The sequence below is a fragment of the Zingiber officinale genome, chromosome 8A, assembly GCF_018446385.1.
Source record: "Zingiber officinale cultivar Zhangliang chromosome 8A, Zo_v1.1, whole genome shotgun sequence".
Taxonomy (NCBI): Eukaryota; Viridiplantae; Streptophyta; class Magnoliopsida; order Zingiberales; family Zingiberaceae; genus Zingiber; species Zingiber officinale.
Window position 1 is genome coordinate 55,541,602 of NC_056000.1, and position 26,938 is coordinate 55,568,539.

Below are 26,938 nucleotides of genomic sequence, written 5' to 3' on the forward strand. Positions count from 1 at the left end.
GAATTTTAGGTTTATCAAAACACATAGTTATGTGTTTTCCAATCATTGGGAAAGCTAATGTACAAGTCATGTGCATTGAGCCCAAGGAACATGGTTGGATATTAGTTTTGAAAATGATTTTAAAAGCCTTTTGGAAAACCTTCGTGAAAACTATCTTTTGATAGTATTCATCATTGAAAAGTTAAACACAAACTAGGTGAAAACATTTAAGTTTTCAAGAGTTTTCAAATTTGTATTAATCTTTGAAAATATGAAGTATTTTCATATAAAACTATTTTTCCTTGATAGAATATACCCTAAATAATGTCTACATGAGTTTTCATGATTTTTAGAGGTTTGTAGAATTTTTGGAGAGTTTCTGAAGTCTGCTGAAATTGAATTTCAGAGAAATCAGAAACTCAATCGATCAGTCGATCGATTGGATGAGTTTTGATCGATCAGCCGATCGATTGGAAAGTTCATTCCCACGAACAGAAGGTCAGTGAATCGATCAGTCGATCGATTGTCCCAGGATGGATCGATCAGTCGATCGATTCAGAGGGAATTTCTGCAAGCAGAAGCTTGCGGAATCGATCAATGGATCGATTTAAGTGGTTTCGATCGATCGAGTCCCAACTTCAATTGATTGGGAAGTCTGATTGTGGCCAGAAAAGTCTGATTTCAGCACTTTAAGCCACTTCAAGTTCCAATAACCATTCCAAATCCCTTGGAATACACTTGTATACATTTAGGGGGAGTTTTCATGATGAAAGCAAGTATGGATTGATTAAGGAAGACTTAGGTAAAGTTTAGGTTGGGGTTTAGTTTCATTATTGTATTTTGAACATCAAAACTTCAAGTAGTGATTTTCTTAATTGTTTAGGAACTCCAAGTCATTGTTGGTGCAATGACAGAAGTTTGGCCATGTTTTTAGGGGAAGTTACTCCTTGAATGCATAAAAATTTATTTTCAAGGACCTTGGAAGGGGGTTACACCTTGTTAGTTAGAGCCTTAGAGCCAATCATATGATGATTGTTGTATGGACTCGATGTATCATATTCCTATATATTTATAAAGGTATTTTTTTTTGTTATTATACTTACTTGTATTAGTGCCAAATAATTAAATATAATAGCATCATTGAGTAGAAGGTTCTTATCTATATCAATCAATTGGTTGAATCGATAGTGAGATGATATAGAGAACACTACTCTTAATCATTCCTAGTCAAGTATTAACATTCAGGGACAATGTTAATGCGATGAGACTAGCATATAGGTCAACTCGATGACTTGATCTCACAAGTCATGGATATAGAGATATCAAGTTGACACATGGGTATGCATTGAAAAATGTATGCTGAATGACCCGCCATGAGAAAGTATCATGGATCGTTATATGAGTGTTATATACTTTCTCATGTGACTATTAGTATGACTATTAGTCCTTGGACCTGAAGTCACCATGATTCCCTACATAAGGAGTTACATACTTTGACTTCGTCAAACGTCACCCGTAACTGGGTGGACTATAAAGGCGATTAGTGGGTATGTAACAAATTATACGGAGGGATATGAGTGATGTAGATGGGATCTATCCCTCCTATATAACAGGAGTGACATCATTATTCTTGATAGAGTGAGATTACTAAGTGCATGACTATGCCCAAATGAGTCAATATGAGATATTAAGCTCATTTGATTATAGTGAGTGTACTTGGAGTTCAAGATTTAGATTGATTAGAGGATGATACGGTATATGCCTCAAATTGATCAATCTAGATGTCAAGGATAGAAGGACATTGTCATATATTGTGAGAGTCACAATTAGTAGTCACAAAGATGATGTTGGATCTCAACATTCTTGTAACTTGGGTAGTAATGATGTGTTGCTAGATACCGCTCATTACTTATGCTTCTAAATGAGTTTAGGAGCATTGCCAACGTTACAAGAACCTATAGGGTCACACACAAAGAGCAATTAGATGGAGATTAGGTTCATATGATGGACCAAGAGGATTAGGTTCATATGATGAACCAAATTGGATTAAGAGTAATCCAAATTAGACTAATTGAGTTGGACTCAATTTGATTCATGTTTCCAATGAGTCTAATTAGATTATGATTCATTGAGTCAATTTAATTCAATGAATATAGCTTCATTAAATTAAATTGGTTCGAATCAAATGGTTAGATTTGATCAACTATGAGAGATAAGAGGTCAAGTTTGACTTGATTTGAGAAGGGAAGATGAAGGGTCAAGTTTGACTTGACCAAATGCCACCTCATTGTGACATGGCATGGGGTCGGCCAATGATGGTGTTCCACATCATCAAGGCTTCTTTACTTGGTCAAGATTGACTTGACCAAGTGCCACCTCATGAGAGAGACCAAGAGTCATGACTCTTGGTATCCCATGGAGGTTTAAAACCCTCTAAATGTGGCCGGCCACATAATGGTGCTTGAAGAGCATTGTGTGCTCATTCAATTCATCTTCTTCCTTCCTCTCTTCTTCTCTTCTCTCCCTCTCCTCATTGGCCGAGACTCCTTGGGGTGCTAGCACACTCTAAGGTTTCCTCTCCATATCTTGTTCGTGTGGATACTTCTAGAGGTGTGTATACTTGAACACACTTGAGATCTGACGGACCTTGGACGAGCGAGATTTGTGAAGGGCTTCGTTTCAAAGGTATACTCACTTTCTTGTAGATCTAGTGTAGATCTAGGATAGGAAACATGTATATGTAAATTTTTTTTATATCTTTGCACGGATCCGTGGCAAGATTTCGGGGTTTCCGCAATGTAAAAAGTAATTTTTGCGGCCTGAAAGTCCCAACACACCTTCGTGATGGATAATACTCAAGGTCGAGCATTGGGAAACAATGGAAGATTGGTTATCTTCATTGCTATGATGATAAATGTTTTTGGATGAGCATTGTGGAGTAGGTTAATGCTCAAGGGGGAGCATTGGATTAATGAAGGGGATCAGACCTTCATTGGTAAAGTGAAAAATGCTCTTGGATGAGCATTGAGAAGAAGATTACTGCTCAAGGGGGAGCATTGAATACAATGAATGGGAGTTTCATTGGGAAGTTGATGCATGCTCTAGGATGAGCATTGTGAAGTGAAGTAGAGCTCAAGGGGGAGCTTTTGAGACAATGGAGGATATGTGTTCTTCATTGTGGGGTTGTTAACAACATATGAGGTTGTGAACAACGTAGAGTGAACTCTTATGGAGAAGAGTTTGTTTTCAGTTTTTGATGTGTGATAAAGGGGGAGAATGGAAGGTTAAGTTAGGCCTTCATCCCAAGCAAGGAGAGTTTGCCCTCTAGGAAAGGGAGAGAATGAAGAAAACCTTCATTCATGCCTTGTCATGAAAGGGTTAAGGCTATGAGATTTAGCCTTGTGATAAAGAAGAGGTTAAGGCTATGGAATTTAGCCTTGTGATAAAGAAGAGGTTGAGGCTATGGGATTTAGCCTAACTTAGAGGTATTGTCAAATATCAAAAAGGGGGAGATTGCTGGGGCAATTTCCCTAGGTCAAGGTTGACCAGTTTGACTAAACTTGAGTTGATCAAGCTTGAGTCAGGATTTGAGTTTTGATGTTTGACAGTATAAGGAGATTGCTGGAGCAATCGTCCGGTTATAGAGATGGTCAAAGGGTTAACCAGGTTGATGAGAATACAAGTCAAGTAGGTCAAGGTTGACAGGAGACTTGACTGGGAAAGTCCTAACTGGATGTTAGGCATTTGGAAAGTCTTAGTGAGGAGCAAGGCAGGAGAAAGTTCTGGTGAGGAGCTAGGCAGGAGAAAGTCCTGGTGAGGAGCCAGGCAACGAAAAAGTCCTAGTGAGGAGCTAGGCAAGAGAAAGTCCTGGTGAGTAGCCAGGCAGTTGGAAAATTCAAGTGTGATCTTGGTAAAAGAGAAAGTCCTGGTGAGGAGCCAGGCAGTTGAAAAGTCCAAGCATGTGGTCTTGGCAAGGTAAGTCCTAGTATGACTTGGCAAGGAAGACTCGACAACTAGGATGAGGCCGAAAGAAGCTCCTGAAGGTAAGGCGTGAAGGATAGGGAGATATCTGAGGGACGCAAGGCTGATGGAGGAGGCTAGAAGGCTAGTTCAAGGTTTGTCGGGTGTGGCCAAATGCTAGGCATGGCGACCCAACAGGTCACGGTTGACCAGAAGTTGGGTTTGGGACTTTGGACTTAAGTTTGAGTCAAGTTCAGAGTGTTCAATCGATTGGGCGATCGATTGAACAGGGTCCAAATCGATCGGTCGATCGATTTGGACTGTGTTGCGATTGTGGGAAGGCCCAATCGATCAGTCGATCGATTGGGATGTGAAATCGCGAGCACAGAGACTTTTCCAATCGATCGGGCAATCGATTGGAAGCTGCCAATCGATCGGTCGATCGATTGGGCAACAGAAGCTCTCACGCGGGTGCGAGAGCACAGAAAGATGCTGAATCGATCAGGCAATCAATTCAGGCAGTCCCAATCGATCGGTCGATCGATTAGGAAGTGACTGTTGCGCAGGATGCAGGTGATGGATGACTGGGATTGTGCGGAGCTGACGTGGCAATCGATTGGGGTTGATTTCAATTGATTGGGAGCACAGGATATAACCGTTACGGAGCGTTTTCTCCGTAGATCTTTTGCGATTTCTTTCCTGCGATCTTTAGCGACTTTCTCCGATCTTCACTGTCAGTTCTTGAAGGCTCTTGGGAGTGTTCTCTCAAGGTTCAAGAGACAACAACAAGCAACAAGTAAGCAAGAAGTAGTGTTTTCATTTGTATCTTGTACTCTCTTCTTGTATTTTTATTTGTGTTGTTGTGTGAGTTTGTACGAGGCTTCTCCACCTCCTGCTGTGACCGAAAAGAGTGTTTCATTAGTGGAGATAGTGTCGTGTGTGGATCATTGAATTAGTCACATATTCTTGAGGTGGATACTAAGTAAACCCTAGGTGTTAGCATCGTGAGTGTTTGTCTTCGAATATTCCGCTACACAACAAGACGAAGCAAACCGACACAAACGCGACGAAACGTTATTCACCCCCCTCTAACGGGCACATCGGTCTCAACAGTTACCTTCTCTTTCTTATTCAACGACCACCTAATGTATTACCAAGTGTTAACCAATACTTCAATAAACAATAGTCTAATTGTAATTTATTAATTTAATATTTTATCTTTTTTATGATGACAATTGAATTTTTTTATTTTAAATATGTTTATTATGTTGTAAAAAATATTATGTTAGCCCTAATTAAAATTTATCTTTGGATCCGCCCCTATGATCGGAGGCGTCTCCCACGTGAGGGGTGCACATAGTGAGTGTACATGCTATCTCCCACGTTATTCTCCACGTGAGGGGTGCCCTGCCACATTAATAAATTCCTTGCTACCTTCCCTGCCCGAACTTGGCTGATAAATCAGATAACACCGAATCTGGGGAGATAACAAAATCAGTGAAGCTACAAGCCACGCAACAATTCTAACGCAGGCATCGTCACACATGAACAACACTCTAGTTAAACTACCAGCTGCTTTCTTATTCTGCATACATCTCCGACCAAGAAACACACGATATTACAATTTATAACACAAACACACACACACACACTAATTACCCAACTCAAGGAGACGAGGAGCAGAACCCCTCTAACTCATCCACGCGCGCGACCCACAGCATACAACATACACAAACCACGCCTACTTATTCCTGCATAGATCTAATTCTAAAGGATCTTACATGATACGGCAAAGCTTAGCCTTCGAAGGGAGGATATGAAGAAGAAGACCCAGCCTCCTCCTCCTCCTCCCCTTTCCTCCTGTACGCTTCCGACACCCACCTCCTACTGAATCGATTCCCCTCCTTCCCTCCAGCGCCTACGCAATTAATTGAACCAATCAATCAATCACCTATTCATACGTGGGAGGCACAAAAGAGAAAGCAGCTGTTCTAGATGTTTCTAGATGGTTAAAATGACCAAAATGCCCACGTAGAATCATCATCGTACAGATACAGCAGGGAACCCTAGATCCGAGAACGTACCTGAAAAGGGGGATTTGGGAGTAGTGGATCCCGCCGGCGAAGTGGGCGGCGTCGCTCCGCTCCCGGGCGATGCCCACCCGGGCGGTCTTTTTATCATAATGCTCCTTGTGACCCGCATCGGCGTTTCCTCCGCGGGGCCGTCGCCGCCAGCGGCGTTGGTCCATCCTCCCTTGGGCGATTCCGATTCGTCTGAAAGAAGATCACGATGAAGCAAGCTTAGATCTAAGGTCGAGGCGAGAAATGAAGGGGGAGGAGGGAGGGAGAGGTACCTTTTGCCGCGGTGCGGAGGGAGAAGGAGAGCGGCTTGCGTAGGCGGCCGAGGCCGGAGTCGGGGCGGGGGCCGGCGAGGGTGTCGTCCCAGAGCTTGTCGAGAAGACCCATGGAAGACTGGAGTCGGAGATGCCCACTGACTAGTGAGGAGTGTGCGGGCGGCTGTCGCAGAAAGAAGATGCGTTGGCCTTGTCCAGAAGGATCTGGAGTTATGAGGATTAAATTTAGGACGCTTTAATAAACGTCGCATTCGGATTTTTAAGATTATCTCATCATATTTTATTATTTATTAAACATGCATCTAATCTTTAAAAAAATCACTGGTTTTTTTTTTTTAAAAGATCATTACCGACTGTCCACTCTCATGCTGCCTAATTGATGGGACGAAATTAAAAATTAAAAAAAAGGACGAAATTTAAAATTTTAAAAAAAACTCACTAAAATATTTCCATCAGTATAATACAATTGTTGAAAGGATGATACATCATCCACTCATTATTATTAAATGACGTATTAATTTATTTAATCTTTCTGATCCGATGATAAAAGCGGGGATCCTCGTTGGTGGAATATCAATGACACGTAGAGGTTAAAGATCAAGAGATTCAACCTTGACATCCGGCGGACCGGGCGAAGCAGGCCGACCAACCGGGCGAATCCCCCCGAGCCGAATGAAAGACAACCCGACTGGGGGTCGGGTTTCCGATGCTGTAAAAAGGTTTCAAGAGCCGAGCGGGTTGTCCGTTCGGCCGGTGCACAAGACAACACGAGCAGGAGCAGTCTCATCCGAGCATATGACCGATGCAGGAGTGATATGCCTGTCGAGCGGCCGACTCGCTCGGCCCTGGAACAGACAGAGAACGCAAGAGGACAAAGGAGATGGGATAACATCATCCTCGAGACACCTGCCGCCGACAAGCAACAGAGTTGGCGGTCGAGCCGTACACAGGATCATACGGTGGAAGCTTCCACCGTCACATCCAGGATATGCTCGGACGATTGCGGAATGACGCCAGAGGTACTTTTCTGGCACAGGCTCATTAAGGTATGCTTGGGGGAGCGTGCATGCATCGGGAAGCGTGCCTGCGTTTCCCCAGGGTCCTATATAAGGACCCCCAGACGTCGACGAAGGTATGTGCAAATCTTTACTATAGCCACATTACACTACCTCTCTCGTTGCCTGACTTGAGCGTCGGAGGGTCGTCACCGGGAAACCCCTCCCGGCTCGGCTTCTTTGCAGGTTCGCCGGAGATCTACGCCACCAGTCGGAGATAGCGGAGCGTGCCACGTCCCCAGCGTCCGTCGACTCAACGCTCAGACAGGATCAAATTGGCGTCGTCTGTGGGAACGCACCTGAATCCGAGCCTAGAAAATGGAAAAGCTGGACGTCAACTTCTGGTAACGCTCTCTCCCGAGGAGCTCAAAGCACTCATCCAAGCACGAGCAGCAAAAATCGTGGAGCAACAGCAGAAAGCTCAGGCTGAGCGGGCAGCGCAGTAGGCGACATCAGCCTCGGGGGGTCGAGCCCCACCCGAAGACAAGCAGGAGCTGCTCTCAATATGGGGACAAAATAAGGGGCCGGTCGGCACTCAGATGGGGGCGCCGCCCGCCCCGATACCTTTTCATCGAGCTCTGTTCCAGACGCCCTCGGAGGTAGCGCAAGCCAATCAAGACAAGGGATATTCATAGGACGAAGCACCCGTCCAGGACGTCAGAAAAGGAAAGGCACCCCGAACATACTCGTCACCCGAGCGGATCAACCGGTAGTTTTCAGACGTCATTCTTCGCGATCCGCTGCCGAAGCATTAAGCATTATGCACCCCCCGCGATCGGGGAGTACAACGGGACAACTGACCCAGATGACCACCTGGGTAAGTTTGACAGCACCGCCACTCTGCATCAAGACACAGATGGTGTGAAGTGCCGAGTGTTCCTCACCACGCTTTCGGGATCAGCACATCAGTGGTTTCGGAGACTGCCGGACGGATCCATCACAAGTTTCAAGGAATTCCGAACGGCGTTCCTCCATCATTTTGCAAGCAGCAGGCACCACCAGAAGACAAGCGTCAACCTGTTTGCCATCAAGCAAGGCGCGAGAGAGCCGCTCCGAGCGTGCTGTTCAACCAGGTGGCCATGGACATTCAAATGGTCACCTCGGAAACAATGATGAACGCGTTCACGCAAGGGCTCGTGGACGCTGACTTCTTCCGCTCGCTCATCTGAAAGCCGCCCCGGGACTATGACCACATGCTGCACAAGGCCAACGAGTACATCAATGTGGAGGAAACCCAGGCGGTGAGAAGAAAAGAAGCCCTGAGTGACCAACCAGTTTCCGCCGAGCGGAAGCAGCCCATCAGTCACCAACCACCCAGAGGACTGCGAGCCGAAGCCGCCCGTCCTCATCAGCACGCTCGGCCACACGTCGTCCAGCAAGTCACGGCTGATCGGCCCAAGCCCAGGGGGAAGGTATAGACCCCGATGTTTTGTTCACTCCATCAGTCGGCTACTCACAACACCCGCGACTGTCGGAGCCTCCCCCCATCGCTCATTCCGTGCTGAGGAGTTACCGCAGCCGATCACATTCACCAGACCGGCAACACCGACAACGGAGCCCCGTTCAAAGGATAGAAAGGAGATCCCCCGAGCGGCAGCATCGTTGTTAGGATCGATGATCACGGCTAGAGAGGGGGGTGTGAATAGCCGACCCCAAATCTCGTTCGTTTCGTTCTACAAATCAAGGTTAGCGCAGCGGAAATAAAAACAGCGAAACAAAGACAAGAAATCAAACCTCAATACGCGTCGATGTAACGAGGTTCGGAGATGAAACTCCTACTCCTCGGCGTGTCCGTAAGGTGGACGAAGCCTATCAATCCGTCGGTGGATGAGTCCCCGGAGAACCGGCTAATATATACTCCTTGTGGGTGGAGAAACCTCGCCACAATAACTCTTGCAACAGCAAGATAGAAGTACACAAAATACAAAGAAGCACAAGACAATATGAATGTAAAACAAACACGCTTGCCTTCTCGTCGACTGGTTGAAGCAGCAACTTCACGAGACGCCTACAACAGCAGGAACCCAGTCGAAGAAGCTCACACAAAGCTTCGGAACTCAACAAAGCTCAAGAGCACAGCAGCAGCTCAATAGGAAGAAGAGGAAGAAGAAGTAAGTAATCTCGAATAGTAGCTCCTCAACCCCTTTTATAACCTGCGAAGAAGGCACAGAAGAAACTAGCCGTTGCTACGCAACGGCTAGGATGTGGACCGATCAGGCCCTTCCCTGATCGGTCCACAAGGGTCCTGATCGGTCACAAGACCGATCAAGCCCTTCCCTGATCGGTCCCATGACCGATCAGGACCTTTCCCTCCTTCTGATCGTCTCCTTCTGATCGATCACTGATCGGTCTGCTGACCGATCAGATAAGCAACAGAAAGCTTCTGTTTGGTTACTGATCGGTCACCAGACCGATCAGATAACCCAGCGTCTCACTGGATCGGTCACCAGACCGATCCAGGTTTAGAGCTCTCAGCCCTAAACCCTACTTGGTCCTGAGAACGAGCTACCGAGCCCTCTCCGACTTCGTCCGGTCCAGAGAACGAGCTACCGAGCCCTCTCTGACCTAGCCCGGAGAACGAGCTGCCGAGCCCTCTCCGACTTCGTCCGATCCAGAGAACGAGCTACCGAGCCCTCTCTGACCTAGTCCGGAGAACGAGCTGCCGAGCCCTCTCTGACTTCGCTTGCCAAGCTTCCATACTTGGACTTTTCCCGTGCCAAGCTCCCTGCTTGGACTTTTCCGTGCCAAGTCTCCATACTTGGACTTTTCACCAGATGTCTGGTCAACCTTGACCCATCTGGATTCCCCGTGCCAAGTCTCCATACTTGGGCTTTTCCCGTGCCAAGCTCCCTGCTTGGACTTTTCCGTTGCCTGGCTTCACTCACCAGGACTTTCACTTTCACCTAGCTTCACTCACTAGGATTTTCACCTGGCTTCTCTTACCAGGATTTCCCGACTGCCTGGCTTCACTCACCAGGACTTTCCGAACTGTCTGGCTTCACTCACCAGGACTTTCCGAACTGCCTGGTTTCACTCACCAGGACTTTCCGAACTGCCTAACATCCCAGTTAGGACTTCCCAGTCAAGTATCCGGTCAACCTTGACCTACTTGACTCTTCTTCATCCAACCTGATCAGACCCTGATCAGTATCTCTCCGCATGGATAACTGCACCTGCATTGTCCATGTCTACATGTCTTTCTGTATTGTCAAACATCGAAACCATGACCAAGGTTTACGCTTGGTCAACTAGGTCAACCTTAACCTACTGGAAATTGCACCAACAATCGTCAGCAGCCCGGAGCTCACCATCGGGCATCACACAAACGACCTCGACCTTCCGCTCGGGAGGAGGAAAATAGGGGCAACGCATCTCGAGGAGAGATCAACATCATCGTCGGAGGCTCGACCGGCGGAGATTCTAATAGAGCCAGAAAGGTGCACGCAAGGCAGCTGAGGATCCACGCGGTCGGCTGCAGCTAGGAAAGGGCGAGCGGACCCGAAATCAGCTTCGGGCCCAGGGACCTCGAAGGAGTTGAAGTCCCACACGATGACGCCCTGATCATTCGAGCGGTAATAGCCAACTATACTATTCACCACATTTTCATTTACACAGGCAGCTTGGTCAATATAATATTCAAGAAGGCCTTCGACCAACTGCAAATAGACCGAGCTGAACTACTGCCAATGACGACCCCCATCTACGGGTTCACTGGGAACGAAATCTTGCCGGTCGGCCAAGTCTGGCTAGCTATCTCGTTGGGCGAGGAGCCGCTCAGAAGGACAAGGACCACCACCTTCATCGTGGTTGATGCTCCTTCTGCATACGACGTTATCTTGGGGCGACTGGCGCTCAACGAGTTCCGGGCGGTCGTCTCTACCTTCTGCCAGAAGATCAAGTTCCCGGTGGAAGATCATAGGGGAGGTGCGGGGAGACCAACTGGCGGCTAGAATATGCTTTTTGGAAATGGTCTGAGCGAATCCAAGTCCGCTCAGAAAGTGTCGCGAGTCGAGGTAAATACTATAACCGAGAAACCTCCTTCTTTGGTTTATGAAGAAAAAGAGGAGGTGCAGATTGACTCTTCCCGACCGGAGGCCACCACCTTCATAGCATCCGATCTGGAGGAGAAGCTGATCAAATGCCTACGGCAAAACTGCGACGTCTTCGCTTGGTCGACCCATGAGCTGCCAGGGGTCTCGCCAAGCGTGGCGTAGCATGAACTTCACGTCCGGCCGGACGCTCGGCCTGTGAAGCAAAGGAAGAGGGACTTCAGTGCGGAGCAGAATGTAATAATCCGGGCGGAGATAGAGAAGCTTCTAGAGGCCGACACATAAGGGAAGTGCAATTCCCAAGTTGGCTCGCAAATGTGATTCTGGTCTCCAAGCCGGGCAACAAGTGGAGAGTCTGCATCGACTTCCGAGACTTGAACAAGGCATGCCTGAAGGACTCCTACCCCTGCCTCGGATCGATCAGCTGGTGGACTCCACGGGCGGGTGCGAGTTGATATGCATGTTGGATGCATACCAAGGCTACCATCAAGTGTCGCTCGCCCGAGAAGACCAGGAGAAGGTCAACTTCGTAAAGCGGACGACACCTACTGCTACAATGTAATGTCGTTCGGGCTGAAGAATGCAGGAGTCACCTACCAGCGTCTGATGAACAAGGTATTCAGAGAGCAGATTGGATGCAACTTGGAAGTGTATGTGGACGACATACTTATCAAGTCCTTCCGGGCGGCTAATCTCTACGCGGACATGGAGGAGACCTTCCAAACATTGAGAAGATATGGCGGCAAACTTAACCCTCAGAAGTGTCTGTTCGGAGCAAAAGGCGGGCGCTTTCTGGGTTACATTGTGACCGAGCGGGACATAAAGGCGAACCCCAGCAAGATAAAGGCATTGCAGGACATGCCGCCTCCCAGAAATCTCCGAGAGGTACAGCGTCTCACCGGTCGGATAACGGCGCTGTCAAGGTTTATCTCTAAGACTGCCGACCGGAGCTTGCCATTTTTCAAAATTCTACGCAAAACCACCAAGTTTCAATGGAACGAAGAGTGCGATCGGGCATTCGAGGAATTGAAGACTTACCTGAATTCCTTACCCGTGTTGGCGAAACCAGCCGTAGGTGAGCCGCTCCGCATTTATTTATCTTCAACTGAGCATGCTGTGGGCTCAGCATTAGTAAGGCCTAGCGGTGAGGAACAGCCAGTGTACTTTTTAAGTCATATCTTAAAGGATGCTGAGTCTCGCTACACCGATCTCGAGAAGTTGGCTTTCGCCTTGGTCCTTGCCGCTCGGAGGTTGCGCCCTTACTTTTTGACGCACACCATTATTGTGATGATGAATAGCCCGCTAGCAAGGGTACTCCTGAACCCTGAAGCATCCGGACAACTCATCAAGTGGACGACGGAGCTAAGCGAATTTGACATCCAATACCAACCTTGATTGGCGATCAAAGCACAGTCCTTGGCAGATTTCGTGACCGAGATACAAAAGTTCGAGCCCGAAGCTACATGGAAAATATATATGGACGGATCGTCCACTCGGCTCGGAAGCGGAATTGAGATCATGCTACTTTCGCCTCAGGGAGAGCGGATGCATTTATTCGTTCGGCTGGACTATCGGGCAACAAATAATGAGGCAGAGTATGAAGCCCTCATAGCCGGATTGCAGGTCGCGCGGCATGTTGGAGCCAGTCGGGTGGTGATCCACTCGGATTCCTAGCTTCCCGCTCAGCAACTCATGGGCGCTTTTGAGATAAACAATGCAAGACTCAGATTGTACGCGGAGGCCTTTGAAAAACTCAAGACCGGCTTCACCGAGGTAGTGGTCCTGAAGATACCCCGAGCGGAGAACCAGGCGGCAGATGAGTTAGCCAAACTCGCAAGCTCAATATCGTCGGTCGTCATCCAACAACCAATCGAGCAAGTATCTTTGGTAGCGCATGTGGACCGGATGGATGGCCTTACATTCCCGAGCGATTGGAGAACAACCATCACGGAGTTTCTGCGCTCGGGTGCCACGCCGTCCGATCGGGAGGAAGCCCAGCTACTGAGGAGGAGAGTTGTCCGGTTCACGCTCATCGGAGATCAACTTTACAAAAAGGCGTTCTCCCGACCTCTGCTGAAGTGTGTCAGTTCGGAAGACGCCGAGTACATCTTCCAGGAAGTGCACCAAGGATCTTGAGGAGGTCATCCGGGCGACCGGTCTTTGGCAAGGAAGATCTTGCTGGTCGGATACTTCTGGCCAACGCTACACGAGGACGCCGCTCGGACCGTCGCAACGTGTCTTTCCTGTCAGAAGTACCACTGTTTCTCACATAAGCCGACGGAAGAAATGAAAGCGTCCACAGTGTCTTGGCCATTCGACCAGTGGGGCATGAACATCGTAGGACCCTTCCCTATGGCGACCGGACAACAGAAGTTTCTATTGGTGGCAGTAGATTACTTCTCCAAGTGGGTGGAGGCTGAGCCATTGGCCAAGATAACCGAGCACATGGTCAAGAAATTCATCTGGCAAAACATCATCTGTCGGTTCGGCATTCCGCGTCAGCTCGTGTCGGACAACGGACGACAGTTCATCGGAAATCAGCTCGAGAAATGGTGCAAGGGATATGGCATTGAGCAGCACTTCACGTCTGTGGCGTATCCCCAAAGCAATGGTCAATCCGAAGTAGCCAACCGGGAGATACTCCGAATTCTTCGGGCTCGGCTCGATCACATGGGAGGAAGCTGGGTGGACGAGCTGCCGGGGGTCTTATGGGTCATCCACACGACCCCTAAGGAGGGAACGGGAGTAACACCGTTCCACCTGGTGTATGGAGGCGAGGCGGTCGTCCCAGTCGAAGTCCGCGTAGAGTCCGTCCGGATCCAGAACTACGACGAGGATAATTCTGAGCGGAGGCAACTAGAATTGGATTTGATCGACGGAGAGCGTGCCAAAGCGTCCGTCCGGCTGATGGGCTACAGGCAGAGAATGAAGCAGAACTACAACCGCCGCGTGATTCCCCGAGCATTCCAGGTGGGCGACTTGGTCCGGAAGAAAGTGAAGTCGGTCGGTGACGTAAGCAAGCTGGAGGCTCCCTGGGCGGGACCCTTCAAGGTCGTCGAGAAGCTCCGATCTGGAGCCTACTACTTGGAGGATGAGGATGGACAGCGTCTGCATAAGCCATGGAGCGCAAACCACCTCCAGCCCTATCGGGTCGGATGAAAGGTGCGCCGATGTAACATATTTTCATGAATATTCTATTCGGATGTATCTTTTGGCTGCGGGAATGAAAGTTATAAGAACAAAGCAACGACATGAACATTGTGCGCCCATCGGATAGTTGTATAAAGGCATGGTGAAGACCCCGTGCTGGGAGTATATTATCCGAGCCAAATGCTCGATGGTGAAGACCCTGTGTCGTTCGGCCGGGAGTATATTATCCGAGCCATAGGCTCGATGGTGAAGACCCCGTGTCGTTCGGTCGGGCGTATATTATCCGAGCCAAATGCTCGATGGTGAAGACCCTGTGCCATTCGGCCAGGAGTATATTATCCGAGCCATAGGCTCGATGGTGAAAACCCCGTGTCATTCGGTCGAGCGTATATTATCCGAGCCAAATGCTCGAAGGTGAAGATGTGTCGTTCGGCCGGGCGTATATTATCCGAGCTAGAAGCTCATTATTGAAGACTGTCGAGCTCCGACGTTAAACCCTAGAGTCGAACCGGTGACTATAAACCCTCCGGCTTGAAGACCGTCGAGCAATGACGTTAAATCTTAGAGTCGGACCGGCGACTATAAACCCCCCGGCTTGAAGACCGTCGAGCAGCGACGTTAAATCTTAAAGTCGGACCGGCAACTATAAACCCCTCGGCTTGAAGACCATCGAGCAGCGACGTTAAATCTTAGAGTCGGACCGGCGACTATAAACCCCCCGGCTTGAAGACCGTCGAGCTCCGACGTTAAACCCTAGAGTCGGACCGACGACTATAAACCCCCCCGGCTTGAAGACTGTCGAGCTCCGACGTTAAACCCTAGAGTCGAACCGGTGACTATAAACCCCCCGGCTTGAAGACCGTCGAGCGGCGACGTTAAACTCTAGATTCGGACCGGCGACTATAAAACCCCGGCTTGAAGACCGTCGAGCGGCGACGTTAAACTCTAGAGTTGGACCGGCGACTATAAACCCCCCAGCTTGAAGACCGTCGAGCGGCGACGTTAAACTCTAGAGTCGGACAGGCAACTATAAACCCCCCGGCTTGAAGACCGTCGAGCGGCGACGTTATACTCTAAATTCGGACTAGCGACTATAAACCCCCCAGATGAGTCAGCGTCGCGTTGAAGCACCTCAGCAAGACATTAGCAAAGAATCTATGAAAAAGGGAGAGTCATTTGACCGATCGGCGCAGTAAAGGAAAACGCTAGGCGAAATGCTCATAAAAAGCCCTAGTGGAAAGTTGTCTGACCGATCGGCGCAGTAAAGGGAAACACTAAGCGAAAAGCTTATAGGAATCCCTAGTGGAAGGTCGTCTAACCGATCGGCGCAGTAAATAAAAACACCCCGGCTACAAATTCATAGAAGTCCCATGCATAGCGGGAGGTCGTTTAACCGGTCGACGAAATTAAGAAAGCCTCTGCGAATAAAGGTCTAGCGACCTGTCAACATAGTCAAAAGGAACACTCGAAAGTGAAGGCAGACGCAACAAGAGTGGGCATTCATTTAAAATTAGCATTTGAAGGTTACAGACGCCACATGAAAATTGAAGACTTGCCGATCGGAAGCATTACTGAAAATACATCATTCAAGGAAGTCAAAGATATGCTTTGGGATGGTAGTGAGAAGCGCCGCATGCTCCGTCGCAGGGATGACCACTGACTCGGGGAGCTGACCCTTGCTCTTCAGATAATCCGCCGTGGCTGTGATGGCCAACTCGAAGGCGATGACCAGCCGGTCGGACACCTTCTCTACAAACTCCGCCGAGCGGATGTAGTTTTGCCTCAAGGCGGCGACGCGGCCCGGCTCCGCCTCTTGGTACTCTTTGAAGACAGCACGAGAAGCATCAAGAGCTTCCTGCAGGTCCTTCAAATCGCCCTTGAGCTTAGTCACCTCATCCGAGCGGCCTTTCTGCTCGCCTTCTAGCAGCTCGGCTAGCTCATTCACGCGCTGCTCCAGAGCGCGGGCTTCCACGTTCTTCTTGTCCAGATCGGCGATGGCGGTGTTCTTCCGAGTGATGGCCAGCTCAATCTTGCGGTTGTAGGATTTGACCTTCTTGTCTAGCTGGTCCAGCATGTAGGCCTGATCGACCGTCTTCTTCCTCTCGGCCTCTAACAGAGCCTTGGTTTTGTCGAGCTCCTTCTGCAGCTCAACATAAGAAGGGCCTCGGGAAGATGACGGGCGCCCTGACTCTTCAGTCTCTTCAGCTCGTCCTCCACCATCGCCAAGCGGTTGGAGACAACAATCTCTTCCACCCATCGCTGATGTACAATAAAAGGGTAAGGAGGCCGATCGGGAAAAATATATAAAGAAGTAAACATTACCCCGGTGGACTGCTGCATGTGGCTGTCAGCCAGCTTGTCGAGCGGTATCATGGTCACACGGGCCCGAGCGTATGCCCACATCTCAGCTAGGGGCCCCTTCATAGTGATCATATGCTCGGGGCCCGTCGGCCGATCGGACTCGGCCATGAACGCCTCGGTAGGGAGATGCAGAGTGGCCCTAACTGTACGACGTCGGCCCGGAGTCGTCTGAGCGGACACCAGAGGATCAGAAGCGGGGCTGGACATGGTGGACAAAATGCCCGAGCGAAGGACTCGGCGTGGTGCTGGAGGAAGGGAGGCAACCGGAACCGCTTCGATGGTAGCCGCAGGCGCCTCCAGTTGAGGAGTCCGGTCGGAAGATAGAGCCTCGACCGATGGTGCTTGGTCGCGTGGGGAGGAGGTGCCCGTCCGCTCGGACGTTTGCACGGCGGAGGTTGCCGAATGGAGGGACTTCTCAACTCTCCGTCTTTTCCTATTGAGTGGGAGCTCATCCTCCGGATCGGAACTTCCCTCCCGCACGGCCGGTTCCTGGCCAGAAGTTGCACCACCGGCAGCATCCATAGGCGAAAGCTGAGCGGCCGACTCGCCTGCCTGCGCTTCGCTCTCGTCCTCATGAGAACCGACCGGAGCAATGCCAGTTGCTCCATTTCCTTGGCCGCTGCCGCTTCGAACGCGGTTGCTTTCTTCTTCAAAATTTCGGACAGCACCAACTCCATTACGATGTTCGTTGCAAAGAAAAGAGAAGGAAATCAGTTAGAACTCAAGACAAATATACAAGTGAAGTTCTTACCGACGCTGCTCGGAAGGGGGGTCCGGCTTGGACTCAAACCAAATATGTACATCACTCCTTCCGGTAGGAGCTTGTTGATGTCGAGTTTCAGACCGGCTAGCAGATTCGCTGCTTGAAGATAGTCTGGTCAGGTCTTATATTTCTTCAGCTCGGGAGAGATGGGCTGTCCGACCTGCCATTTCGTACGGAAGGGGAGCCGCCCGGGAACATGAAGGTAGAAAAAGTTCTCCTTCCAGTGTTTGTTGGAAGAAGGCAACTTATCAAAAAAGACTAAACCGGGCCGAGCTTGAAATAGATAAGTGCACGGCTCGGACTGCTTAGGGTAGTAAAAATAATAGAAGACCTCCGGGCGGAGGGAATGTTGTGTATCTTAAATAAGACCACAACCCCGCACAGGAGGCGAAAGGTGTTGGGAACCAGTTGGGTGAGCGGAATGCCAAAAAAGTTACAGACTTCGATGATGAAGGGGTGGAGGGGAAACCGCAGATCGGCTATGAATTGGTCGCGGAAAAGACAAAAGGCGCCGCTCGGAGGTCTGTGCGGCCGAGCGGAAGGTGAAGGTAAAATTAGCTCAAAGTCGGAAGGGATATCAAAGGCGTTAAATAGGCTCTCGGCATCGCGTCGATCGAATCGCGACTCCATGGTGGTATACCATGGGCCGAGAGTCGGGTCTGCAGGTTGAGAGGAGTTTGCCATCGCCAAAGCAATGGAGGAGGCAGAAATCGAAAAGGAAAGCAAGTGTGCAAGCGAAAAAAAAGGGGAAAACAGCAACCTAAGGACAAAACGAGGTCGAGAGCGCGAAGAAAACACAGGAATGAATGGGAGAAAGGAGAAAGAACCTTACAAAGGAGTTGAGGATAGAAGGAGGAAGGCGGAGAATCACCAGAGAAGGGAAAATCGGAGTCGCCGGAACGCTGAAGCACCGAGGGAGGATACGGGACACGCGAAGGCAAGGGTGCGGCGGAGGAAGAGGGTGAAGCCTTTATAAGGTCGAGCCCGAGCGACATCAACAGTCGGATGCAGGTCACAAGAACCGAGGCCCTCATCGGGCCATTCATTTCAAACTGCCGGTGTCCCCTCGGACACGTCGCCGACCCGTACGATGACGCCAGCAGAGGCGCCACATGGCACCGTTCCATAGGGGCGCATTTAATGAGCGCCATTACGGCGCGCAGCGCGCGTGCTCGGTCTTAATTAGGGGTGAGCAAAAATTCGGAAAAACCGAATTAACCGAACCGAACTAACCGAAGTTAGAAATTCGGTTCAGTTAATTCGATTTTTTGGTTTTTTTTAAAATTCGGTTCGGTTTTCGATTAATTCGGTTCGGTTTCGGTTTTGAATTTTGTAATTCGGTTAAACCGAATACACCGAATAAGAATATTATTTTAAATAATTTTATTTTAAAATATAATTAATTAAATAAAATCAAATTTTGAAAGGTAAAACCGAATAGGGTTTTAAAATTCGGTTAATTAGGTCAATTCGGTCGAAAATCGAATTAACCGATATTTTATCGGTTCGGTCGGTTCGGTTTCATAGGGGAATTCGGTCGGTTCGGTTGGTTAAAAAAAATTCGGTTTATTCGGTTTTCGGTCTATTCGGTTCGGTCAGTTTGGTTTTGACCGAATGCTCACCCCTAGTCTTAATGGAGAGGATTTGCATGAATTCCGAGGATATCTGAAGGACGTCAGCGTTGACCGTCGACACGTTTGCAAAGCCAGTAGCAGTAAGAGGCCGAGCGGCCGTGAGGGGGAATATTCCAGAAAGTGGTAGAGCAGTGACACTCCAGCCGACCGGCAGTCCAGTCAGTCGGACTTGGCGCCTCCTTCGGCTAGACTTGAGGGGGAGGCATGTGATCCAGTGGTAAGGGAGGGGGACCCTCGTTGGTGGAAGGTCAACGACACGTGGAGGTCAAAGGTCAAGAGATTCAACCTTGAGACCCGTCCGATCGGGCGAAGCAGGCCGACCAACCGGGCGAATCCCCCAGAGCCGAATGAAAGACAACCCAACTAGGGGTCGGGTTCCGATGCTCAAGGTAAAAAGGTTTCAAGGGCCGAGCGGGTTGTCCGTTCGGCCGGTGCACAAGGCAACACGGGCAGGAGCAGTCTCATCCGAGCATATGACCGATGCAGGAGTGATATGCCTGTCGAGCGGCCGACCCGCTCGGCCCTGGAACAGACAGGGAACGCAAGAGGACAAAGGAGTTGGGATAACATCATCCTCGAGACACCTGCCGCCGACAAGCAGCAGAGTTGGCGGCCGAGCCGTACACAGGATCATACGGTGGAAGCTTCCACCGTCACATCCGGGATATGCTCGGACAATTGCGGAATAGCGCCAGAGGTACTTTTCTGACACAGGCTCATTAAGGTATGTTTGGGGAAGCGTGCCCGCATTTCCCCGGGGTCCTATATAAGGACCTCCAGACGTCGACGAAAGTATGCACAAATCTTTACTGTAGCCACATTACGCTGCCTCTCTCGTTGCCTAACTTGAGCGTCGGAGGACCGTCGCCGGGAAACCCCTCCCGGCTCGGCTTCTTTGCAGGTTCGCCGGAGATCTACGCCACCAGTCGGAGACAGCGGAGCGTGTCACGTCCCTAGCGTCCGTCGACTCAGCGCTCGGACAGGATCACTTTCCATTTCATATCTCTTGCAAAATTTAATTTTACCTTCTTTCATTTCCCATTTACATGCAATTTTCTCCTCTATTATCTTTCCTCCGATTAAACTTTTCTTCTGTCCCTGCCTTACATGCCCCACAGAAGTTTAATCAGAGCACTTAGGGAGAACTTGAAATAAATAATAGAGGATATTTTTAGACTCTTTACTATTTTAAAAATTCACATGATTTAAAATGGATGAAATCTAAACTCTTAAGTTAATTAATGAATTTTAACTGAAACTCATTAATAAATTTAGGCTATTTAAATTTCTACAAACTTATACTCATCCGGTAGAATTGAATGAGAAGAGATGGATATGTGTCAAATATTTATTTTGATCAAAAAACACTATGTGCATGGTGTAAGGAGACTAGAACCTCATTAGGTCTGATTTGAGAGGAGATTGGCCAAATGTGGGTCCTAGTCTTCTAGAGACCAGGACCACGATGGGCCTGATCTCCCCACACCAGGTTCATGTTATACTTGATCTGCTCTCAAATTAAGTACCATCGAAGTTCTAATCTCTCCATATTATGCACACACTTTTTTTTATTAGAATCAAAATTTAATACTATATTTATCTTTATCTCACTCAATCCTATCGGATGAGTGTAAATTTATAAAACTCTAAATAGCCTAAGTTCATCGGTGGATTTTACTAAAGACTCACTGATTGATCTAGAGCTTAGATTGTATCCATTTCAAGTCCCGTGAATTTTTTAGATTGTAAAGTGTCTAAAAGTATCCTTCATTACTTGTTTTGGGCTTCCCAAAGGTACTCTAGTATTATGTTAACTTTTAACTAAAATGTTTGAACCTAGTCTCAAAGAGCAATGGCGGAGCTAGGCTTTAGGCTCTCCGGGCTATAGCCTGGGGACCTAGTTAAAGTTGTGCTAAATTTTACCCTTTGTTTGCATTGATTTTTCCATTTCTAAATAGAGCAAGGTGGTCTCTAGCTCGGGTACTCCATTGGAGGACATTTGTAGCTCGGATGGGTTACAAATCCTGGCTCCGTCATTGTCAAAGAGATCATGACTACATTGGGTTTAGCATGGAGATACTAAGATATAGAAAAATTAGGATTACATAATATTTTAAAAATAATATTTTTAAAAAAAAACATATTTGTTGAGATCGAAAATGTAGCTAGAGGGGGGGGTGAATAGCTCGGCGTGATCTCGTGCTTGGCGTTGCTTGTTTCTTGCGATGATGTGCAGCGGAAAATACAAGAAAACAAATACAACAACGCTAACTCGAGGATTTACTTAGTATCCACCTCAAGAAGAAGTGATTAGTCCAAGGATCCACACACTCACACACCCTCCACTATGAAAATACTCCTTTTCAGTAACTACCGAAGGTGGAGAAGCCCTACAATACTCTCAATACAACAAGAAACAAAGAGAAGCAAATACAAGGGAAAGCTTACACGGTTTACACAAGAAACGCTAACCCTAGCTTCTTCTTCTTGCTGTAGATCCACCTCTTGACTTGGAAATGCCTCCAAGAACCTTCAAGATATGGAGTGGGAGTGACTGTGGAGAAGCTCTGAAATCCCTGTGAAGATCGGAGAAGAAAGCCGAGAGTTGTACCGAGAGAAACAGTCACCAACAGCTAAATACGACGCCAACGGTCGAATCCCAATCGATTGAGGAGGCTTTGGATCGTTTGACCGATCGATCCAAAGCGCCTCTGTGCTCCTGGGAATCGCCTGGATCGATCGACTGATCGATCCAGGGCTTATCGCGTAAAATCACAGCTCCCAATCGATCAGTCGATCGATTAGAGGCTCCCAATCGATCGACCGATCGATTAGGAGGCATTTTGTGTGATCGGCAATTCTCCCCAATCGATCGACTGATCGATTGGGGAAGCCTTTGTCGCGGGGACTCACCCAATCGATCAGTCGATCGATTGGGCATGAGCCAATCGATTAGCCGATCGATTGGGCATGAGCCAATCGATCCAGGTCCTTGTTTTTGCCCAAAACCAAGTCCAAAGTCTCCTAAACCAACATTCGATAAATCATGACCTGTTGGTACATCATACCTAGCATCCGACCACCCTTGACCTGCCAGGACTCTCTCACCAAGTGTCTGGTCAATTCCTTTGACCCACTTGGACTTTTCTCCTCGTACCAAGTGTCCGGTCATCCTTGATCCACTTGGACTTATCTCCACCAGGTGTCCAATCAACCATGTGTTGGATCGAGACGCGCTAGAGGGGGGGGTGAATAGCGCTCGTGGCTATAATCGTTCAATTATCGGAATCGTAAAACGTAAGAGTTAATGCAGCGGAATAAAATGACACAGAGAGACAAGGGATTTTTACTTCGTTCGGAGCCTGTGACGCGCGATCCTTGATCGCTTTCCGTGGGCAACAACTATAAGCTCGACAAGAGTACAAGTATTACAGTTAAGTATTAAAAAGAATACAGTTATACCGACGACAATATCGTAATCTGAAGATTCAGAGCTCCGGGTCGTCGATGTCTCGCAACAGCACTTCGGAATCGTCTCGTGAGCAGCTTGTAGCAGTAAGATCACTTGAAAGTTGTGTTGAGAGCTGCTGGTCGAAACCCCTTATAAAGGGTGTTCAAGGCGCCTTCATCAAGGCGCCAAACAGCCGAGTCACCGCGGAGATGAGGAGTGAACTGGTCGAATCTTATCTCGACTCAAGGCGCTTCCATCGCTCATGTAGGCGCTTCATCTGCTCAAGGCGCCCACTCGCTCATCAAGGCGCCCAGCCCACCTTGATCCGAGGCGCCCAAGCTCCATGGAGGCGCCTGACACTGCTCATCCGAGGCTTTAAGTTGATCCTTTGCACCGCAAGATACGTTAGTCCCAAGCACTACCCGCAAGACAAAGTTAGCACATAATACAACAGATATTATAAATGAAGTATTAACAGTCTCCGGACCGTCCAGTCGACTTCGAACTTCAACCGGAAACCCTAGGTCGACCCGACGTCTACTGTTCCCTCTACGGGAACGCGTCCTCACCTACTCCACCTGGGAGATTTACCTGTTGAGATCGGCCGGACTTTGCTCGGCATTTGACGCTTCCTGACTTTCTGCTGGACATCCGCTTCCCGGCTAGTCCAGACTTTCACCTGGTTCGCGACACCAGGACTTTTCACCTAGGGTTACCACCCCCTAGGACTTTTGCCTGAAGCCATGGACCTGCCAAGACTTCCCGCATAGGGTTACCACCCCCTATGACCTAGGGTTACCACCCCCTATGACCTAGGGTTACCACCCCCTAGGGTTTTTACCTGCCTAACCGCAGCTAGGACTTTTGCCTAAGTATCACTTAGGACTTTCCTGCAAGCTCCATGAACTTTGTTAGATAACACCACCACTTAACTTTGAGCCCTTTGCCATAATCAAAACTCAGGTTCGATCATCTGGTGCTCACTGCACCAACACCATGATCCACCTGGATTTTTCGTGCCTGGCTTCACTCATCAGGACTTTCCTTCTGCCTAGATTCACTCACTAGGACTTCTCATCTACCTGCTTCACTCACCAAGACTTTCCTTACTGCCTAGCTTCACTCACTTGGGCTTTCACCTGACTTCACTCACCAGGATTTTCTTCTGCCTAGCTTCACTCACTAGGTCTTTCACCTGGCTTCACTCACCAGGATTTTCTTCTACCTAGCTTCACTCACTAGGTCTTTCACCTAGCTTCACTCACCAAGATTTTCTTCTGCCTAGCTTCATTCACTAGGACTTTCCACAACTGCCTGACTTCACTCACAAGGACTTTCTAGTCTGCCTAACCTCCCAGTTAGGACTTTCACCTGGTTTCACTCACCAAGATTTTCCAATCAAGTATCCAGTCAACCTTGACCTACTTGACTCTTCTTCACAATCTCCCCACATGAACAATTGCACCTGCAATCTCTATGTCTTGTCTCCATGTATTGTCAAACATCAAAATCCAAGCATCAAGACTCGAGCTTGACCTAATTCAAGCTCAGTCAACCAGGTCAACCTTGACCTAGGGAATATTGCACCAACAATCTCCCCCGTTTTGATGTTTGACAATACCTCCTTTAAGTTAGGCTAATCTCATAACCTCAACTTCCTTCATGCCAATGTATGAATGAGGGATTCCTTTATTCTCCCCCTTTCCTAGAGGGCAAACTTCCTCTTTAGGTAATGAAGGTCTAATTTAACCACACATTCTCCCCCTATTGGCACACATCAAAAACTCTCCCCTTGAAAAGTTACCCAACATTGTTTACAACTTCACTCATTGTTCACAACACAATAACGAAGGTTCCATACCCTTCATTATTCTTAACGCTCATCCTTGAGCGTATACCACTTGGTATCTTCACACACGATTCAAATGAAGGTCTCATACCCTTCATTGTCATCAAATGCTCATCCGTGAGCATACACCACTTGAATAATGAAGATATCCACTCTCTATTACATTCAAATGTCCAACCTTGAGCATTTTTGCTAAAGAAGGTTAACCACCTTCCAAGGTGTATGAAAAATAGATTTTCATGTCCTTAAAGAGTAACTCTCCCTAAAGACATGCACGTAACTTCTGTCATTGCACCAACAATGACTTGGAATCCCTAAACCTTTAGGAAACCCAAATTTTAAAGTTTTGAGGTTCAAAAATTTAATATTGAAACCAAACATCAACTTAGTCTTCCTTGACTAATCCATCCTTGTTTTCATCATTAAAACTCCCCCTAAATGTATACAAATGTGTTTTGAGGGGTTAGGAATGGTTACTGATCCGACGGTTAGAACGGGGGACCCCCATTCTGAGGGGTCCCTGCCACGCTGGAGGCAAAATGCCAAGTGGTCGACCGGATAGGCAGACCAATCGGTGAATAGCTGAGGCAATAGGCGCCCCGACTAAAGTTGGGGTTCCGACGCTCAATAAAACAATGTCTAAGAGCCGAGCGGAAGGCACTCGCCCGGGCGTCTCCCCAGCATTTCAACGCAAGCGACAGGCGAGGCGTGAGGGGCGTGCTGGCCGGACGGCGCAGGGGATGAAGGCCGTCCGGACGATAGTCTCCGTCCAGCCAGCCGGACGTACGTCCCGGCCGGCGGTGGGTAAAGGAGAACAGGAACCTCTTCTGACAGCCGTCAAGTCATATGGCTAAGCCATACTCCTAGTCTGACAACGGGGTGTCTTGTTGTCCCATCAAAGGCGCGATGGGACTGTTGCAGTATGGCGTCAGGTAAGCTTTCTGACAAGTACATACCGAGGCATGGGCTGCGGACACGTACGTGCCTCGGTAAGCGTGTAGAGGCTCTTTCACCGCTCTATATAAAGAGTCGTAGATTTCGCCGGAGGTACGCATTCTACAAGCTTCGAAGCCACTTTTTCCACCACTCGCTTACCTGACTTGAGCGTCGGAGGGTCGCCGCCGGGAACCCCTTCCCGGCCCGACTTCTGTGCAGGTTCGCCGGAGATTCGTGCGACCAGACGGAGGCCTACACCCTCGACTAGGAGTACGCCACGTGCCCAGCATCCTTTGGTTTGGCGATTCGGACAGGATCAATTTGGCGCCGTCTGTGGGAACGCTCCTGCATCCGAACGGGAACAATGGACGAGGCTGGACGACAACACATGGTGACGCTTTCGAACGAGGAACTCGACGCTCTGATCGAGATGAGGGCCGCCAAGCTCGTGGAGCAAAAACAGAAAGCCACAGCCGAGCGGCCGGAGCAACAAGCAACATCAGCGTCTGGTGGCCGAGCGGAAGCACCACCAGCGACAGTACCATTCCATCGGGCTCTCTTCCGCACTCCTGAAGCCGTAGCAACTAATCGAGAACGGGGATCATCTTCGGATGAAATACCGAGACGAGACAACAGAAAAGGGAAAGCCCCCCGAGCGGACGCCTCTCCCGAGCGGATCAATCGCCAATTTTCGGAGGCTATTCTACAAGACCCTCTGCCCAAGCACTACGTGCCTCCGACGATCGGCGAGTACAATGGGACAACCGACCCGGATGATCATCTGGGTAAGTTCGATAACACAGCCACTCTCCATCAATACACAGATGGAGTAAAGTGCCGAGTTTTTCTTACCACTCTCTCGGGATCGGCTCAACGGTGGTTCCGGAGGCTGCCGGACGGATCCATTACAAGCTTCAAGGACTTCCGAACGGCCTTCCTCCATCATTTTGCAAGCAGTCGGCGCTATCAAAAAATGAGCGTGAGCCTGTTCGCCATCAAGCAAGAAGCCCGTGAATCGCTTCGAGCTTACATCTAGCGGTTCAACCAAGTGGCGATGGACATTCCAACGGCCACCTCGGAAACCATGATGAATGCCTTCACAAAAGGCCTAGTGGATGGGGATTTCTTCCGATCGCTCATCTGAAAGCCGCCCCGAGACTATGATCACATGCTACACCGGGCGAACGAATACATCAACGTGGAAGAAGCGCAAGCGGCAAGGAAAAAGGAAACGCCAGCCGAGCGGGCTCCTCCGGCCGAGCAGAAACCACACGCCACACATCAGCCGCCCAGAGGACCAAGAGCCGAAGTAATCCGATCCCCCCATACCAGGCCCCACGTACAAGAGGTAGCCGCTGCCCGACCCAAGCCAAAGAAGAAATGGACCCTGATGTTTTG

The 26,938-nt window shown here is 48.9% G+C and overlaps 1 protein-coding gene across 1 annotated transcript; it reads right to left on the reverse strand.

Annotated features, from left to right (window-relative positions):
• Positions 1-5,496: 5,496 nt before the first annotated feature.
• LOC122011551 (dormancy-associated protein homolog 3-like) lies at positions 5,497-6,511 on the reverse strand. Its single transcript, XM_042567936.1, has 3 exons — positions 6,293-6,511; positions 6,024-6,212; positions 5,497-5,857 (listed from the first exon to the last, which is right to left on the reverse strand). The coding sequence occupies exons 1-3, from the start codon at positions 6,402-6,404 to the stop codon at positions 5,736-5,738; spliced, it is 423 nt and encodes a 140-aa protein (XP_042423870.1). The 5' UTR covers positions 6,405-6,511; the 3' UTR covers positions 5,497-5,735.
• Positions 6,512-26,938: the final 20,427 nt, after the last annotated feature.